General features: G+C 39.6%; 1 protein-coding gene across 1 annotated transcript in view; it reads right to left on the bottom strand.

Annotated features, from left to right (window-relative positions):
• The window catches only part of LOC112227213 (fibroblast growth factor 12-like), a 62641-nt gene that overhangs the window by 41418 nt on the left and 415 nt on the right, over positions 1 to 20808 (bottom strand). Inside the window, exon 1 of the mRNA XM_042308139.1 lies at positions 20758 to 20808. This exon is cut by the window's right edge and continues 415 nt beyond it. Coding sequence (XP_042164073.1) covers positions 20758 to 20808 — 51 coding nt within the window. The remainder of the gene's footprint in view (positions 1 to 20757) is intronic.

The raw sequence follows: 20808 nt of genomic DNA, 5'->3' as shown, positions 1-20808 counted from the left end.
GGGATTAACTTCGTCTGGGTTTGACGACTTCTCCGAAAATGAATCAATGATACAGGAAGCTACTCAATCTCTCTCCAAATAAGGTTTTATGTTTTCTATAATAATTGTCATATTATAGACAATAGTAGCAACATATCAGTCAGTATAGGTGTCATGTAAATACGTCAGTAAATAATTTCGGTGTACTTGTCACTGTACAAATTACAAATGCTCCTTTAATTATTTATGTAATTTCAGCCTCAACAACGCATAGTCAGCGTTCAGTCTGTTGTGGAGATATTGGAATATTTACGACAGCGCGGCCAAAGTGATCTTGTTCACCAGCTGTGAGGCTGTCAACCCGGGTGTGCGGTGCCACAGCAGGCCACACCGTTCCAAGAGTTCTGCATGTTGTCTTATATCTAGCGCCATCTTGTGGACAAACCTTAGCATTGCGTCTTTGTCATGCATCAAGAACTAATTGTAATCTCTATCTAGATTTTTTGTTGTCCTTAGAGCATACTGCATTTGTTTACACTTTTATCTTGCGTATAAAACGAGGTTACTGTACTGGAAAAGTAACCATGTGACACAAAGGGAGGTGTGATAGTGAACATTTTCATGATATCATAAGAAGTGTATTTGTATTTATTAAGGATCCTCATTAGCTACTGCCAAGGCAACAGCTACTCTTCCTGGGGTCCAGTAACATTAAGGCAGTTAATTACATTTTACTTCCTGGCCATGTCCCCTAATCTTTTCAAGGGTCTTGACGATTATATCATGAAATTTGTGAAAACATGGTCATTTAAGATATACACTGAGTGTACAAAACATTAGGAACACCTTCATAATATTGAGTTGCAGCCCTTTTAAACCTCAGAACAGCCTCAATTTGTTGGGGCTTGGATTCTACAAGGTGTCGAAAGCGTTCCACAGGGATGCTGGCCCATGTTGACTCCAATGCTTCTCAAAGCTGTGTCAAGTTGGCTGGATGTCCTTTGTGTGGTAGACCATTCTTGATACACATGGGAAACTGTTGAGCTCGAAAAACCCAGTTCGTGACACACTCAAACTAGTGTGCCTGGCACCTACTACCATACCCTGTTCAAAGCCACCTAAATACTTTGTCTTGCCCATTCACCATCTGAATGGCACATATACAAAATTCATGTCTCAAGGATTAAAAATAATATTTTAACCTGTCTCCTCCCCTTCATCTATACTGATTGAAGTGGATTTAACTAGTGACATCAATAAGGGATCATAGCTTTCACCTGGTCAGTCTAGGTCATGGAAAGAGCAGGCGTTCCTAATGATTTGTCCACTCAGTGTATATAAAATGACATGTGTGTCTGTGGCTTAATTTACTCCCGCCAGATGCCTTTTATGAAGTATTTGGCTGAAGACGTTTTTGCCCATTGAAGATCGTTTCAAAAATCTTACACAAGTACAAAAACTACAAGGCTAGTTCCTAGTCACTTTCATAGAGTATTGTCTCTATTTAATAAACATAGTTACACCCCTCTCCTCCATTTAATAAACATAGTTACACCCCTCTCCTCCATTTAATAAACATAGTTACACCCCTCTCCTCCATTTAATAAACATAGTTACACCCCTCTCCTCCATTTAATAAACATAGTTACACCCCTCTCCTCCATTTAATAAACATAGTTACACCCCTCTCCTCCATTTAATAAACATAGTTACACCCCTCTCCTCCATTTAATAAACATAGTTACACCCCTCTCCTCCATTTAATAAACATAGTTACACCCCTCTCCTCTATGAAACAAACATAGTTACACCCCTCTCCTCCATTTAATAAACATAGTTACACCCCTCTCCTCCATTTAATAAACATAGTTACACCCCTCTCCTCCATTTAATAAACATAGTTACACCCCTCTCCTCATAGTTACATTTAATAAACATAGTTACACCCTCTCCTCCATTTAATAAACATAGTTACTCCATTTAATAAACATAGTTACACCCCTCTTCTCCATTTAATAAACATAGTTACCCCTCTCCTCCATTTAATAAACTAGTTACACCCCTCTCCTCCATTTAATAAACATAGTTACACCCCCATTTAATAAACTAGTTACACTCCATTTAATAAACATAGTTACACCCCTCTCCTCCATTTAATAAACATAGTTACACCCCTCTCCTCCATTTAATAAACATAGTTACACCCCTCCCTCATTTAATAAACATAGTTACTCCATTTAATAAACATAGTTACACCCCTCTCCTCCATTTAATAAACATAGTTACACCCCTCTCCTCCATTTAATAAACATAGTTACACCCCTCTCCTCTATGAAACAAACATAGTTACACCCCTCTCCTCCATTTAATAAACATAGTTACACCCCTCTCCTCCATTTAATAAACATAGTTACATTTAATAAACATAGTTACACCCCTCTCCTCCATTTAATAAACATAGTTACACCCCTCTCTCCATTTAATAAACATAGTTACACCCCTCTCCTCCATTTAATAAACATAGTTACACCCCTCTCCTCCATTTAATAAACATAGTTACACCCCTCTCCTCCATTTAATAAACATAGTTACACCCCTCCTCCATTTAATAAACATAGTTACACCCTCTCTCCCCTATTTAATAAACATAGTTACACCCCTCTCCCCATTTAATAAACATAGTTACACCCCTCTCCTCCATTTAATAAACATAGTTACACCCCTCTCCTCCATTTAATAAACATAGTTACACCCCTCTCCTCCATTTAATAAACATAGTTACACCCCTCTCCTCCATTTAATAAACATAGTTACACCCCTCTCCTCCATTTAATAAACATAGTTACACCCTCTCCATTTAATAAACCCCCTATTTAATAAACATAGTTACACCCCTCTCCTCTATTTAATAAACATAGTTACACCCCTCTTCTCCATTTAATAAACATAGTTACACCCCTCTCCCCATTTAATAAACATAGTTACACCCCTCTCCTCCATTTAATAAACATAGTTACACCCCTCTCCCCATTTAATAAACATAGTTACACCCCTCTCCCCATTTAATAAACATAGTTACACCCCTCTCCCCATTTAATAAACATAGTTACACCCCTCTCCCCATTTAATAAACATAGTTACACCCCTCTCCTTTAATAAACATTTAATAAACATAGTTACACCCCTCTTCTCCATTTAATAAACATAGTTACACCCCTCTCCTCCATTTAATAAACATAGTTACACCCCTCTCTCCCATTCCATAATAAACATAGTTACACCCCTCTCCTCCATTTAATAAACATAGTTACACCCCTCTCCTCATATTTAATAAACATAGTTACACCCCTCTTCTCCATTTAATAAACATAGTTACACCCCTCTCCTCCATTTAATAAACATAGTTACACCCCTCTAGTTACCCCCTATTCCATAAACATATTCCATAAACATAGTTACACCCCTCTCCTCCATTTAATAAACATAGTTACACCCCTCTCCCCATTTAATAAACATAGTTACACCCCTCTCTCCATTTAATAAACATAGTTACACCCCTCTCCTCTATTTAATAAACATAGTTACACCCCCCTCCATTTAATAAACATAGTTACACCCTCTCCATTTAATAAACATAGTTACACCCCTCTCCCCATTTAATAAACATAGTTACACCCCTCTCCTCTATTTAATAAACATAGTTACACCCCTCTCCTCCATTTAATAAAAATAGTTACACCCCTCTCCTCCATTTAATAAACATTTAATAAACATAGTTACACCCCTCTCCTCTATTTAATAAACATAGTTACACCCCTCTCCCCATTTAATAAACATAGTTACACCCCTCTCCTCTATTTAATAAACATAGTTACACCCCTCTCCTCTATTTAATAAACATAGTTACACCCCTCTCCACCCCTCTATTTAATAAACATAGTTACACCCCTCTTCTCCATTTAATAAACATAGTTACATTTAATAAACCCCTCTCCTCCATTTAATAAACATAGTTACACCCCTCTCCTCCATTTAATAAACATAGTTACACCCCTCTCCTTTAATAAACATAGTTACATTTAATAAACATAGTTACACCCCTCTCCTCCATTTAATAAACATAGTTACACCCCTCTCCATTTAATTTAATATTTAACATAGTTACACCCTCTCTCCATTTAATAAACATAGTTACACCCCTCTCCTCCATTTAATAAACATAGTTAAACACCCCTCTCCTCCATTTAATAAAACATTTAGTTACACCCCTCTCCTCCATTTAATAAACATAGTTACACCCCTCTTCTCCATTTAATAAACATAGTTACACCCCTCTCCTCCATTTAATAAACATAGTTACACCCCTCTTCTCCATTTAATAAACATAGTTACACCCCTCTCCTCCATTTAATAAACATAGTTACACCCCTCTCCTCCATTTAATAAACATAGTTACACCCCTCTTCTCCATTTAATAAACATAGTTACACCCCTCTCCTCTATAAACAAACACCCCTAGTTACACCCCTCTCCTCCATTTAATAAACATAGTTACACCCCTCTTCTCCATTTAATAAACATAGTTACACCCCTCTCCTCCATTTAATAAACATAGTTACACCCCTCTCCTCCATTTAATAAACATAGTTACACCCCTCTTCTCCATTTAATAAACATAGTTACACCCCTCTTCTCCATTTAATAAACATAGTTACACCCCTCTCCTCCATTTAATAAACTTAGTTACACCCCTCTCCTCCATTTAATAAACATAGTTACACCCCTCTCCCCATTTAATAAATAAACATAGTTACACCCCTCTCTCCTCCATTTAATAAACATAGTTACACCCCTCTCTCCTCCATTTAATAAACATAGTTACACCCCTCTCCTCCATTTAATAAACATAGTTACACCCCTCTCCTCCATTTAATAAACATAGTTACACCCCTCTTTCCATTTAATAAACATAGTTACACCCCTCTCCTCTTTAATAAACATAGAAACAAACATAGTTACACCCCTCTCCTCCATTTAATAAACATAGTTACACCCCTCTTCTCCATTTAATAAACATAGTTACACCCCTCTCCTCCATTTAATAAACATAGTTACACCCCTCTTCTCCATTTAATAAACATTTACACCCCTAAATAAACATAGTTACACCCCTTTAATAAACTCCTCTCATTTAATAAACATAGTTACATTTAATAAACATAGTTACCCCTCTCCTCCATTTAATAAACATAGTTACACCCCTCTCCATTATAAACAAACATAGTTACACCCCTCTCCTCCATTTAATAAACATAGTTACACCCCTCTTCTCCATTTAATAAACATAGTTACACCCCTCTCCTCCATTTAATAAACATAGTTACACCCCTCTCCTCCATTTAATAAACATAGTTACACCCCTCTAAACATCTCCATTTAATAAACATAGTTACACCCCTCTTCTCCATTTAATAAACATAGTTACACCCCTCTCCTCCATTTAATAAACTTAGTTACACCCCTCTCCTCCATTTAATAAACCATTTAATAAACATAGTTACACCCCTCTCCCCATTTAATAAACATATTACACCCCTCCTCCATTTAATAAACATAGTTACACCCCTCTCCTCCATTTAATAAACATAGTTACACCCCTCTCCTCCATTTAATAAACATAGTTACACCCCTCCTCCATATTTAATAAACATAGTTACACCCCTCTCCTCCATTTAATAAACATAGTTACACCCCTCTCCTCCATTTAATAAACATAGTTACACCCCTCTCCATTTAATAAACATAGTTACACCCCTCTCCATTTAATAAACATAGTTACACCCCTCTCCCCATTTAATAAACATAGTTACACCCCTCTCCTCTATTTAAAATAGTTACACCCCTCTCCTCCATTTAATAAACATAGTTACACCCCTCTTCTCCATTTAATAAACATAGTTACACCCCTCTCCTCTATTTAACAAAATAGTTACACCCCTCTTCTCCATTTAATAAACATAGTTACACCCCTCTCCCCATTTAATATAATAGTTACACCCCTCTCCTCCATTTAATAAACATAGTTACACCCCTCTCCCCATTTAATAAACATAGTTACACCCCTCTCCCCATTTAATAAACATAGTTACACCCCTCTCCCCATTTAATAAACATAGTTACACCCCTCTCCCCATTTAATAAAATAGTTACACCTCTCCCCATTTAATAAACATAGTTACACCCCTCTTCTCCATCCATTTAATATTTAACATAGTTACACCCCTCTTCTCCATTTAATAAACATAGTTACACCCCTCTCCTCCATTTAATAAACATAGTTACACCCCTCTCTCCATTTAATAAACATAAACATAGTTACACCCCTCTCCCCCATTTAATAAACATAGTTACACCCCTCTCCCCATTCCATAAACATAGTTACACCCCTCTCCTCCATTTAATAAACATAGTTACACCCCTCTCCCCATTTAATAAACATAGTTACACCCCTCTCCCCATAGTTACACCCCTATTTAATAAACATAGTTACACCCCTCTCCCCATTTAATAAACATAGTTACACCCCTCTCCCCATTTAATAAACATAGTTACACCCCTCTCCTCCATTTAATAAAATAGTTACACCCCTCTTCTCCATTTAATAAACATAGTTACACCCCTCTCCTCCATTTAATAAACATAGTTACACCCCTCTCCTCCATTTAATAAAATAGTTACACCCCTCTTCTCCATTTAATAAACATAGTTACACCCCTCTCTCCTCCATTTAATATAATAGTTACACCCCTCTCTCCATTTAATAAACATAGTTACACCCCTCTCCTCCATTTAATAAACATAGTTACACCCCTCTCCTCCATTTAATAAAATAGTTACACCCCTCTTCTCCATTTAATAAACATAGTTACACCCCTCTCCTCCATTTAATAAATAGTTACACCCCTCTTCTCCATTTAATAAACATAGTTACACCCCTCCCCCATTTTAATAAACTAGTTACACCCCTCTCATTTAATAAACATAGTTACACCCCTCTCCTCCATTTAATAAACATAGTTACACCCCTCTCCTCCATTTAATAAACATAGTTATTTAATAAACATAGTTACCCCCTCTCCTCCATTTAATAAACATAGTTACACCCCTCTTCTCCATTTAATAAACATAGTTACACCCCTCTCCTCCATTTAATAAAATAGTTACACCCCTCTTCTCCATTTAATAAACAGTAGTACACCCTCTCTCCTCCATTTAATAAACAGTTACACCCCTCTCTCCCATTCCATAAACATAGTTACACCCCTCTCCTCCATTTAATAAACATAGTTACACCCCTCTCCTCCATTTAATAAAATAGTTACACCCCTCTTCTCCATTTAATAAACATAGTTACACCCCTCTCCTCTATTTAATAAACATAGTTACACCCCTCTCCCCATTCCATAAACATAGTTACACCCCTCTCCTCCATTTAATAAACATAGTTACACCCCTCTCCCCATTTAATAAACATAGTTACACCCCTCTTCTCCATTTAATAAACATAGTTACACCCCTCTCTTTAATAAACATAGTTTAATAAACATAGTTACACCCCTCTCCCCATTTAATAAACATAGTTACACCCCTCTCCCCATTTAATAAACATAGTTACACCCCTCTCCCCATTTAATAAACATAGTTACACCCCTTTAATAAACTCCTCTATTTAATAAACATAGTTACACCCCTCTCCTCCATTTAATAAAAATAGTTACACCCCTCTCCTCTATTTAATAAACATAGTTACACCCCTCTCCTCTATTTAATAAACATAGTTACACCCCTCTCCCCATTTAATAAACATAGTTACACCCCTCTCCTCTATTTAATAAACATAGTTACACCCCTCTCCTCTATTTAATAAACATAGTTACACCCCTCTCCTCTATTTAATAAACATAGTTACACCCCTCTTCTCCATGTAATAAACATAGTTACACCCCTCTCCCCATTTAATAAACATAGTTACACCCCTCTCCTCTATTTAATAAACATAGTTACACCCCTCTCCTCCATTTAATAAAAATAGTTACACCCCTCTCCCCATTTAATAAAAATAGTTACACCCCTCTCCTCTATTTAATAAACATAGTTACACCCCTCTCCTCTATTTAATAAACATAGTTACACCCCTCTCCTCCATTTAATAAACATAGTTACACCCCTCTTCTCCATTTAATAAACATAGTTACACCCCTCTCATATGCAGCATGATGGAATGTTTTAGTTTTAGGGTCTTCAGGAAAGAAGGCATACAGTTCAGGTCAATGGACAGCAACTCATCTCTTTCTGTGCATGTTCACAGTTCAGGTCAATGGACAGTCTACAGTACATACTGGTAGTATTGACCTGTATTATAATAGACTCTGGAGGGTGCTTCTATTTATCCTATTTCCTTACATTTTAGTCATTTACCAGACGCTCTTATCCAAATCGACATACAGTAGTGAGTGCATACATTGTTGAGTGGTACTTCACACATATACAAGTGTCTATTATAAGCATGTGTCTATTATAAGCATGTGTCTATTATAAGCATGTGTCTATTATAAGCATGTGTCTATTATAAGTGTCAGGCATATGTTTATAGGTGGCAGGGATGTCAGGCGCAGGAGAGTCAAACGGAGTGTAAAATGGAGTCTTTTAATAATGTCATAGTAACATGCTCCATAACACTAAACAGGAAAAAGAACATAAACAGATATGGGTACGAAGACCCGTCGCGCACCTACACAACAAAAACACTACGCTGACAATAAACAATCTCTGACAAAGACATGAGGGGAAACAGAGGGTTAAATACACAACAGGTAATGAATGGGATTGAAAACAGGTGTGTGGGAAGACAAGACAAAACCAATGGAAAATGAAAAATGGATCAATGATGGCTAGAAGACCGGTGACGTTGAACGCCGAGCACCGCCCGAACAAGGAGAGGCAACGATTATTATTCAATTATTGCATCCACACTGCTCACACGCGTCAACGAGCGTCTGCGTTACCAAGGGCTAAAATAGAAGTTATTCCTATTTCTAACGCAGATCGCGCTGAAAGTCCTGCCTCTCCCATCTCCTCATTGGTTTATAGAAGCAGGTACCCACGTGCAATCTCCTCATTGGTTATACCCACGTGGGTGATTGAAAGACTAACTGTTTTGTCAGTCGTCGTGGTAATACTATGAAAGTTTAGATGCCAATCACCACATAAGTTGAAAGATGAAAAAGCTTGGAAGGAGGAGAGATGACTAGAAACGATTCAGTTGACCGTTTTCTCTGTGGATTAATTGTCGGAGTAGAGGACCTTGTGCATTTCAGGTAAAATAACAACCTAATGTTTATATCCCAGGACAAATTAACTAGCAACAGCAAGCTAGCTAAATAGGTCAAATTAGCTAGCAACAGCAAGCTAGCTAAATACGACAAATTAACTAGCAACAGCAAGTTAGTTAATAGGACAAATTAACTAGCAACAGCAAGCTAGCTAAATAGGACAAATTAACTAGCAATATTTTAACCTGCGTGTTGAGATCGCGTTTGGTTTAGGGGAACAAAATACATTTATGCACGATGGCGCACAATGGCACACGCGCACAGCCGGTTTGGGTTCCGTGTAAGTGCCTAGCTCAAGGGCATTGACATGTTTTTTCTCTCCTTTTCAGCTTGGGTATTCGAACTAGCAACCTTCAGGCCCGACGCTTTAACCACTAGGCTCCCTTCCACCCCCTTCATTTGAAAGCTGCAAGTAGATAGCGGCCTTGCCTTTATTGGTTCAGGAAACGTTTTGGTCATGAACATTTCCCCCTGTGCACTTGTCAAGATATTGTCTTTACACTCATAATGTCAATGTCAATAATTCTCTATACTTCCTTCCTTTTTTTAAACTTCCAATTTGATCACAAAAAGGGGAAAAAATGGGAAATTAATTGAACCCCAGTTAACCCGCTTTAAATTTAATACGAGAATTACATCACAATAACAACAAATATAAAGTCAATTAGCGTTTAGCTTTTGCTGTGTATGATATTAAACAATACTATCACAGTTATTTCATTGGTTCCGGTTTCCTCATAAATAATGTGTATTTTAATGCCATATTGTAACGAGTGCGCTGAGAGTCGGGAAGCAAGTACAGGGAGTGTTTTAATAAATGAACAAAACCATAAACACGAAACACAAACAACGCACCAACATGAAAACAGAGTCAATAACACCTGAGGAAAGAACCAAGGGGAGTGACAGATATAGAGAAGATAATCAAGGAGGTGATGGAGTCCAGGTGAGTGTCATGAGACAGAGTCAATAACACCTGAGGAAAGAACCAAGGGGACTGACAGATATAGGGAAGATAATCAAGGAGGTGATGGAGTCCAGGTGAGTGTCATGAGGCGCAGGTGCGCAAGACGATGGTGACAGGTGTGCTGGATAATCAGCAGCCTGATAACCTAGAGGCTGGAGAGGGAATATATGTGACACATATAAATAATGATACTTTAAAGTGGCAACACTGGTCAACAGCTTTATCATAGATTCAATATCTGGCACCGTATCAGTTGTCTCAGATTAGTGCCTTTTAGATCACACCGAATAAGATTACATGGACAGGGTTTGTTGTTTTCAATCTTCCCTGTGACTTGCCCAAACTGCAACTGCGATGAGTAACAACGTAACCTGCGTTGCTCGCTACCATGACAAAGACCAGAGCCAGCAGGAGTAGCATTAAGGACAGTGGTGTCTCTCTTTCACACTTGAAGGATCTTTTAAACGACCAAAAATATTTTTAGAAGGAGTTGCTACAACAACAAAAAAATAGCTTCAAGTGTTTTGTCCAAATACGGGTTGAGTCAACTAATAAAAGAATGGCCGACCTGACCAGAGAGGTCCAGGACCTGAAGAACAGTTTGCAGTTCTCCCAGGGTCAGAACGATGAGTTTAAACAGGAGAACGGCAAGATGACAGCAATCTGTAAGTCATTGAGAGAGGACATCAGTTCTGTATGTGAATCCATGATAACAATGACAGATAAATCAGACTATGTCGAGGGAAAATCAAGGCGGAACAACATGGTGTGGACAGAATTGCAGAATCTCCACGAGACCTGGACGGAGTTTGAGGACACAGTGAGGGAAATGATCTCTGAGAAATTGAAGATGGACCACAGGAAGATTGAGGTAGAGCATGCCCACACCCACCGTGACTGGGCCTGCCCACCGGCCCAGGTGACAGGCCCAGGCCAATAGTGGTTAAGTTCCTGAGGTTCAAGGACAGGGTAGCTGGAAGGAGCCAAGAACTTGAGAGGAACGTATATCTTCATCAATGGGGACTAACCTGAAGCTCTACACCAGAAGAGGAAAGAACTGATCCCAGCCATGAAAGACATTGCGTACATCCACTATGACAGGCTCATTGTCCACCCTCCCTCCCAGAAGCCTGGAAGGGATGAGAGAGCCAAGCCTTTGGGTTCGTAGCTTCAACCCCGAAGCACACACACACACACACACACACACACACACACACACACACACACACACATTGATTAATGGACTGCTGAATGTATATTTTATTATCTTGCTTTGTTTGCTCTTTTCAGTATTATGTCTCTCTGATAAGCTACCCAGGAAAGGGCTGAAAATAGTCCATATTAATATATGTAGCCTTAGAAATAAGGTTCTTGAAATCAATAACTTGTTAACATCAGAGAACATTCATATATTAGCCATTTCTGAGACTCACTTAGATAATTCATTTGATGATACAGCAGTAGCAATACAAGGATATAGCATCTATAGAAGAGACAGAAATGATCATGGGGGAGGTGTTGCTGTATATATTCAGAGCCATATCCCTGTAATGCTTAGAGAAGATCTTATGGGGGAGGTGTTGCTGTATATATTCAGAGCCATATCCCTGTAATGTTTAGAGAAGATCTTATGGGGGAGGTGTTGCTGTATATATTCAGAGCCATATCCCTGTAATGTTTAGAGAAGATCTTATGGGGGAGGTGTTGCTGTATATATTCAGAACCATATCCCTGTAATGCTTAGAGAAGATCTTATGGGGGAGGTGTCACTTAGTATATATTCAGAGCCATATCCCTGTAATGTTTAGAGAAGATCTCATGGGGGAGGTGTTGCTGTATATATTCAGAGCCATATCCCTGTAATGTTTAGAGAAGATCTTATGGGGGAGGTGTTGCTGTATATATTCAGAGCCATATCCCTGTAATGTTTAGAGAAGATCTTATGGGGGAGGTGTTGCTGTATATATTCAGAGCCATATCCCTGTAATGCTTAGAGAAGATCTTATGGGGGAGGTGTTGCTGTATATATTCAGAGCCATATCCCTGTAATGTTTAGAGAAGATCTCATGGGGGAGGTGTTGCTGTATATATTCAGAGCCATATCCCTGTAATGTTTAGAGAAGATCTTATGGGGGAGGTGTTGCTGTATATATTCAGAGCCATATCCCTGTAATGTTTAGAGAAGATCTTATGGGGGAGGTGTTGCTGTATATATTCAGAGCCATATCCCTGTAATGTTTAGAGAAGATCTTATGGGGGAGGTGTTGCTGTATATATTCAGAGCCATATCCCTGTAATGCTTAGAGAAGATCTTATGGGGGAGGTGTTGCTGTATATATTCAGAGCCATATCCCTGTAATGTTTAGAGAAGATCTCATGGGGGAGGTGTTGCTGTATATATTCAGAGCCATATCCCTGTAATGTTTAGAGAAGATCTTATGGGGGAGGTGTTGCTGTATATATTCAGAACCATATCCCTGTAATGCTTAGAGAAGATCTTATGGGGGAGGTGTTGCTGTATATATTCAGAGCCATATCCCTGTAATGTTTAGAGAAGATCTCATGGGGGAGGTGTTGCTGTATATATTCAGAGCCATATCCCTGTAATGTTTAGAGAAGATCTCATGGGGGAGGTGTTGCTGTATATATTCAGAGCCATATCCCTGTAATGTTTAGAGAAGATCTCATGGGGGAGGTGTTGCTGTATATATTCAGAGCCATATCCCTGTAATGTTTAGAGAAGATCTCATGGGGGAGGTGTTGCTGTATATATTCAGAACCATATCCCTGTAATGTTTAGAGAAGATCTCATGGGGGAGGTGTTGCTGTATATATTCAGAACCATATCCCTGTAATGTTTAGAGAAGATCTTATGGGGGAGGTGTTGCTGTATATATTCAGAACCATATCCCTGTAATGTTTAGAGAAGATCTTATGGGGGAGGTGTTGCTGTATATATTCAGAGCCATATCCCTGTAATGTTTAGAGAAGATCTTATGGGGGAGGTGTTGCTGTATATATTCAGAACCATATCCCTGTAATGCTTAGAGAAGATCTTATGTCAAGTGTTATTGAAGTGTTATGGTTGCAGGTTCACTTGGAACATCTAAAACCTTTTCTTTTGGGGTGTTGCTGTAGGCCACCAAGTGCTAACAGTCAGTATCTAAATAATATGTGTGAAATGCTTGAAAGTGTATGTGATGTACACAGAGAGGTCTACCTTCTTGGGGACTTGAGTATTGACTGGTTTTCATCAAGCTGTCCGAGGAAGCTTCTCACTGTGACCAGTGCCTGTAATCTGGTTCAGGTTATTAATCAACCTACCAGGGTGTTTACAAACACTACAGGAACAAGATCATCTACATGTATCGATCACATTTTTACTAATACTGTAGAACTTTGTTCTAAAGCTATATCCGTACTCAGTGGATATATCCAGGAAAGCCAAAGTTCCAACATCTGGGCCTAAAATAGTATATAAGAGATCATACAAAATATTTTTCTGTGACACTTATGTGGATGATGTTAAAAATATTTGTCGGTCTGATGTGATTAATGAGGAGCATCCAGACGCTGCACTTGATGAATTTATGAAATTGCTTCTACCAATTATTGATAAATATGCACCTGTTAAGAAACTGACTATCAGAACTGTTAAGGCTGCATGGATTGATGAGGAATTGAACAACTGTATGGTTGAAATAGATGAGGCAAAAGGAGTGGCTAATAAGTCTGACTGCACATCTGACTGGTTGACTTATTGCAAATTGAGAAATTATGTGACTAAACTCAACAAAAAGAAGAAGAAACTGTACTATGAAGCCAAGTTCAAGTACTTTAAATGAAATTATGGGCACAAAGACAAATTCAACTCCATCTTTCATCAAATCAGATGGTTTATTCATCACAAAACCATTTGATGTTGCCAATTATTTTTGATGATCACTTCATTGGCAAACTTAGGCAGGAAATGCCAACAACGAACAGTGAGCCGTCGTACTCATGCATAAAAAAATGAATAATGAAAGAAAGGCATTTCAAGTTTGAATTTTGTAAAGTTAGTGTGGGAGAGTGGAACAATGATTGTTATCGATCAATAACGACAAACCTCCTGGCATTGACAACTTAGATGGAATGCTGCTGAGGATGGTAGCTGACTCTATAGCCACTCCTACTGAGGATGGTAGCTGACTCTATAGCCACTCCTACTGAGGATGGTAGCTGACTCTATAGCCACTCATATCTGTCATATCTTTAATATGAGCCTAGAGGAAAGTCTTTGTCCTCAGGCCTGGAGGGAAGCCAAAGTAATTCCGCTACCCAAGAGTAACAGCAGACCTATAAGCTTGCTGCCAGGTCTTAGCAAACTGTTGGATTTTTTTTGTTGACCAAATACAATGCTATTTCTCTGTAAACAAATTAACAATAGACTTTCAGCACGCTAATAGGCTCTAACCAGAATAGAAAGAGGAGTGGGAGGCCCCGGTGCACAACTGAGAAAGAGGACAAGTACATTAGAGTGTCTAGTTTGAGAAACAGACACCTCACAAGTCCTCAACTGGCAGCTTCATTAAATAGTACCCGCAAAACACCAGTCTCAACGTCAACAGTGAAGAGGCGATGCCGGGATGCTGGCCTTCTAGACAGTTGCAAAGAAAAATACATATCTCAGACTGGCCAATAAAAAGAAAAGATTAAGATGGGCAAAAGAACACAGACACCGGGCAAAAGAACACAGACACCGGACAAAGGAACTCTGCCTAATAGGTCAGCATCCTGGAGTCACCTCTTCACTGTTGACGTTGAGACTGGTGTTTTGCGAGTACTATACAATGAAGCTGACAGTTGAGGACTTGTGAGGCCTCCCACTCCTCTTTCTATTCTGGTTAGGGCCAGTTTGTGCTGTTCTGTGAAGGGAGTAGTACACAGCGTTGTACCAGACCTTCAGTTTCTTGGCAATTTCTCACATGGAAAGCCTTAATTTCTTCGAACAAGAATAGACTGACAAGTTTCAGAAGAAAGGTCTTTGTTTCTGGCCATTTTGAGCCTGTAATCGAACCCACAAATGCTGATGCTCCAGATACTCAACTAGTCTAAAGGCCACTTTTATTGCTTTAATCAGAACAACTGTTTTCAGCTGTGCTAACATAATTGCAAAATGGTTTTGATCAATTAGCCTTTTAAAATTATAAACTTGGATTAGCTAACACAATGTGCCATTGGAACACAGGAGTGATGGTTTCTGATAATGGGCCTCTGTACACCTATGTAGACGTTCCATAAAAAATCTGCCGTTTACAGCTACAATAGTCATTTACAACATTAAAAATGTTTCTGATCAATCAAAAAAATGTGCTTTTCTTTCAAAAACAAGAACATCTCCAAGTGACCCCAAACTTTTGAACTGTAGTGTACGTGTTATGGCTTTTCAACCTCTGCCATATCATGGATTCAGAGCTCTCTATCTAATAGAACTCAAAGGGTATTCTTTAATGGAAGCTTCTCTATTGTCAAACATGTAAAGTGTGGTGTACCGCAGGGCAGCTCTCTAGGCCCTCTACTCTTTTCTATTTTTACCAATGACCTGCCACTGGCATTAAACAAAGCATGTGTGTCCATGTATGCTGATGATTAAACCATATACGCATCATTAACCACAGCTAATGAAGTGAACCGCAGCTAATGAAATTAACCACAGCTAATGAAACCCTTAACAAAGAGTTGCAGTCTGTTTTGGAATGGGTGTCCAGTAATACGCTTGTCCTGAACATCTCTAAAACTAGGAGCATTTTATTTGGTGCAAATCATTCCAGTTCTAGACCTCAGCTGAATCTAGTAATGAATGGTGTGGCTGTTGAACAAGTTGAGGAGACTAAATTACATGGCGTTTGTAAGGACCGACGCCGGAGACGAGAAGCAGGTACGGTGAGTTGACATTTAATTAGGAACAGACAAAGAGCAAGACAGAAACAGCGTCAGCACACGGATACACAATGACAAATGACAATCAGTGCACCAGCGGGGAACTGACAACTATAGGGGAGGTAATAAACAGGTGATTGAGTCCAGGTGAGTCCAATAATACGCTGATACGCGTGACGGGGGGAAAGCAGGTGTGCGTAATGCTGGGGAGCCTGGCAGGGGGAAAAGCGGGAGCAGGCGTGTCAGTGCTCCCCCTCCCCCTCTAGGGGCGCCACCCGGTGTCCCACCTGGGCGAACCTGATGGGCCGGCCGAGGGACGGGCACTGGACAAACCGGCAGGCATGAGAGCCTGGCGAAACGGCTGAGGCATGAAGGCCTGTTCATCCCGCTGAGGCATGAAGGCCTGTTAATCCGGCTGAGGCTTGGGAGCTCGATGATCCGGCAGAGACGTTGCAGCCTGACTAGGCCAGCTGGGCGTAAACACCTGATGATCCGGCTGAGGCCTGATGTGGGATGGGCGCCTTCCGAGCCAACCAGGGCAAGAAACGTCTCGAGCCAGCTAGGGTGTGACAGCCCGATGAGCTGGCTTAAGCACCCCTGGTTTCATCGGTGTCGGGCAGCGGACCCGACGTCACCACCAACCGGAACGTCAGCACTCCCCAATGCTTCGTATGATGGCTGCTGCATTCTGTAAGGGCCGCCGCCGGAGACGAGAAGCAGGTACGGGGTCATTTAATTAGAAACAGACAAAGAGCAAGACAGAGACAGGGTCAGCACACGGATACACAATGACAAACAATCATTGTTGCAGCGGGGACAGAGATGGGGAACTGACAACTATAGGGGAGGTAATGAACAGGTGATTGAGTCCAGGTGAGCCCAATAATATGCCGATGCACGTGACGGAGGAAGACAGGTGTGCGTAATGACGGTGGCAGGAGTGTGTAATGCTGGGGAGCCTGGAGCGGGGGGGAAGAGAGGGAGCAGGCGCGACAGCGTTACCTTAGATTGTAAACTGTTATGGTCAAAACATATAGATTCAATGGTTGTTCATATAGATTCAATGGTTGTAAAGATGGGGAGAGGTCCGCAATAAAGAGATGCTCTGTTTTTTTTGACACCACACTCCAAAAAGCAATTACTCCAGGCTGTAGTTTTGTCTAATCTTGATAATTGTCCAGTCATGTGGTCCAGTGCTGCAAGGAAATACCAAGTTAAGCTGCAGCTGGCCCAGAACAGAGCGGCATATCTTTCGCTTCACTGTAATCAGAGAGCTGATATAAATACTATGCATAGCAGTCTCTCTTGGCTAAGAGTTGAGGAGAGACTGATTGCAACAATTCTTCTATTTATAAGAAACAAAATCCCAAATATTTTGCATAGTCAACTTACACACAGCTCTGACACACACACACTTACCCCACCAGACACGCCACCAGGGGTCTTTTCACAGTGTCCAGGTCCAGAACAAATTCAAGAATACGCGTACAGTATTACATAGAGCCATTATTGAATGGAACTCCATTCCATCTCATATTGCTCAAATAAACAGCAAGCCTGGTTTTAAAAAAACAGATAAAGCAACACCTTTTGCAGCACAACACCTCTCCTGTATTATTATTATTTATATTATTATTACTATGACCTAGACCGTTTGTGTGTATGTATTTACATGTAGGCTACTGTACATGTGCCTTTTAAAATAAATGTATGTAATTCTGTCCTTGAGCTATTCTTGTCATTTAATGTTCTGTATCATGTCATGTGGACCCCAGGAAGAGTAGCTGCTGCTTTTGCAACAGCTACTGGGGATCCTAATAAAATACCAAATACCAAAAAATCCTAGATCAACACTCCTATTCTGAGATGTTTGATACATACAGTACATCCCCAAATCTAATATATTACAACTGCAGAGTATTTCTTTGTGAAATGGTATTATTTTACTCACTACGTGCCATGCTATGTGTCATAGAATCCTTTTCAACTAATCCTCTTCCCTTTTGTTTGTTTACTTTTTGTTCAATTTTCATATCCTACCTTTTCTTTGAGTCTGAATTATAAATGACTTCCTAAATATGTATCCACCTTTCAAAACCAGTACAATTATGTGGACAAAAAAAATGATTCTTCAAGAGATGAAGTAGCAAAGAACCTGGGGCCAGATTTACTAAGAGGATGCACCTGTAAAAACATATCAAACTGTTATTTACAGAGGGGACTAGATCACAGAATGCACCTTTACTTACAATTTACCTTCAAATATGATCTTTACACCTTGTGTTTTAGACCCTCTTGTAAACAAAAGCAGGTGCAGAGTTTGCACAGGTGAGACAGGCCATTCGTTTTTAACACATTTGAGAACCATACTCTTCCTTAACTGTTTAACTACTTAATTCTAAATTGAAATTATGGTTCCTGGGACTACTATATACATTTCATTGACACAAATGGCTATGAACTAGCCTGGTCCCAGATCTGTTTGTGCTATCACGTCAACTCCTTGTCATGCCAAATGACAATGAGTGGCAATGAGTGGCACGATGGCAAAAACAGACTTGTAGCCAGGCTAGGAATGACCCTCCTGTAACATTCTCTAACAGAAGTGGTGAAACAATGATAGAACAATGTTCTCATTAGTGGGGACAAAGCTAACACAAACAATAGTCTGCATTGAAACCTACAGTAGTAGACTAGTTTAGTATTTCTAGTTCAGTCAGCAACACCTCAGTCGTGCGTCATTGTTTCATAGAAATCACGTGATTTAGCTAGTTTACTTGTTTTTCCAAGTTGCAGCCATATTATTTCCTGTCACGTGGAGAAATTATTTCCTGTCACGTGGAGAAATTATTTCCTGTCACGTGGAGAAATTATTTCCTGTCACGTGGAGAAATTATTTCCTGTCACGTGGAGAAATTATTTCCTGTCACGTAGAGAAATTATTTCCTGTCACGTGGAGAAATTATTTCCTGTCACGTAGAGAAATTATTTCCTGTCACGTAGAGAAATAAAAAAATTGTCATCCTGAAACTTTTTTTAAAAAAGGTAGGAAACAGTGTTACTTCCAAGACAGCTGTATAAGGCACCGTTAAAACCATTCAGCTTAAGTATAACTCATCTTGTCTGAGATAGACAGGGATGACTTTAGTACCTATACAGATCTAGGATCTTAATTTGAGCCAGTTTGCTACAGCGGGAAAATTATCCTGCAGCAACAGGAAATGTGAATTATTATGTTGATTGTAATTCAAGGATATTTTTTTGTAAGGGTTGATACGTAATATGTTTGGGCAAATAAAGTCTGACATTTTAACCTTGAATGCACTAAAAGTTTGCATTTCCTGCTGTGCTAGAAAATTCTCATAAACCAAAAGAATAATCAAATTAAGATTCTACATCTGTACTGCTTTCGCCGTTGGGCCTATCTGTTTAAAGTCGATTATATGACAATCAGAATTACATGCTGATATAGCTTTGAAGGAGGATGTTGTAGTTCACTTAAACTTCTTAAACGGGTATCTTCACCATTTTACCAGTCATCTATGGAGTCTCAAATTGACACTATGATACTACGCCAGTAATCAGAATCAGTCAATCATGATCCGACTATTGTTGTATAAGTATAATTGAAAGTCTAATATGTTAATAGTCTTTATGGTGTCATTGAAGAAGGAAGTGAGTTGTATCGCTGCAGAGATCAGCGTTGCAGGTGTGTTGTGCGATGAGTGGCCTGCAGGACTTGACAAGGGTCTCAAGCCCAACGGAGTGAACTAATAAAGGCAAGGGAATCTACTGGCAGCGTTCACTAACAGATACTTTGAATATGTTTGCTGGAATGTAAATATTGAGTGAACTGGTAAAATCAGAGGAATCTACTCCCAGCATAACAGAGATCAAGACTGCCATTGTGTATGCTGTCCATGATGCTGGAAAGCAGGCGTACATATAGAGACGGGAGTTGCTGTCCAGCGCCCTGAAACGTAATTACTTTGCTGAGGGTCCTAAAACGGACATTCCAGGTTGCGTAAGTTTATGACATCAATCCGTTTAATTGCCTATTGGCTGTCCGGCTTAATATGCAGCGCTGTAAATGAATCATTCTATTGGCTTGCCCTACTGGCCTGCTTAATATGCAGCGTTAAAAATGACCCATTCTTAAAATAGCATATCCTAATACTTCTATGAATGCTGGCTATCTCACATAAATCCACTGAACAAGACCTGTCTGTGGTGTGTGTTAGCTTGTATGAGGACTTGAAACACAAATACTTGAATCTTTTTACAGTATTGCGGGTAGGACGAGTCTCGCGTCACAGCGCTGCGCTTCAGCGGGTAAGTGACAAAACTCGGGACAGAAGCAAGTGTAAGGGGAGCCTGTTATACCGCAGACTCGGAAGATGTTACTCACACACTCCGCTGGCCAATGAAATTGTTTCCCCCCTCTTTTTCATTATCGCCCAAGAGAGAAAGCATGCAAGGCTAGAGGCTATGTCTCACCGGCGGTGATTGTGTTCGGCTTCGATCGTTCTCCACAGAAACACTGCAGCA

This window comes from Oncorhynchus tshawytscha, linkage group LG28 (genome assembly GCF_018296145.1).
Source record: "Oncorhynchus tshawytscha isolate Ot180627B linkage group LG28, Otsh_v2.0, whole genome shotgun sequence".
Taxonomy (NCBI): Eukaryota; Metazoa; Chordata; class Actinopteri; order Salmoniformes; family Salmonidae; genus Oncorhynchus; species Oncorhynchus tshawytscha.
This window is presented reverse-complemented; position numbering and strand designations above follow the sequence as displayed.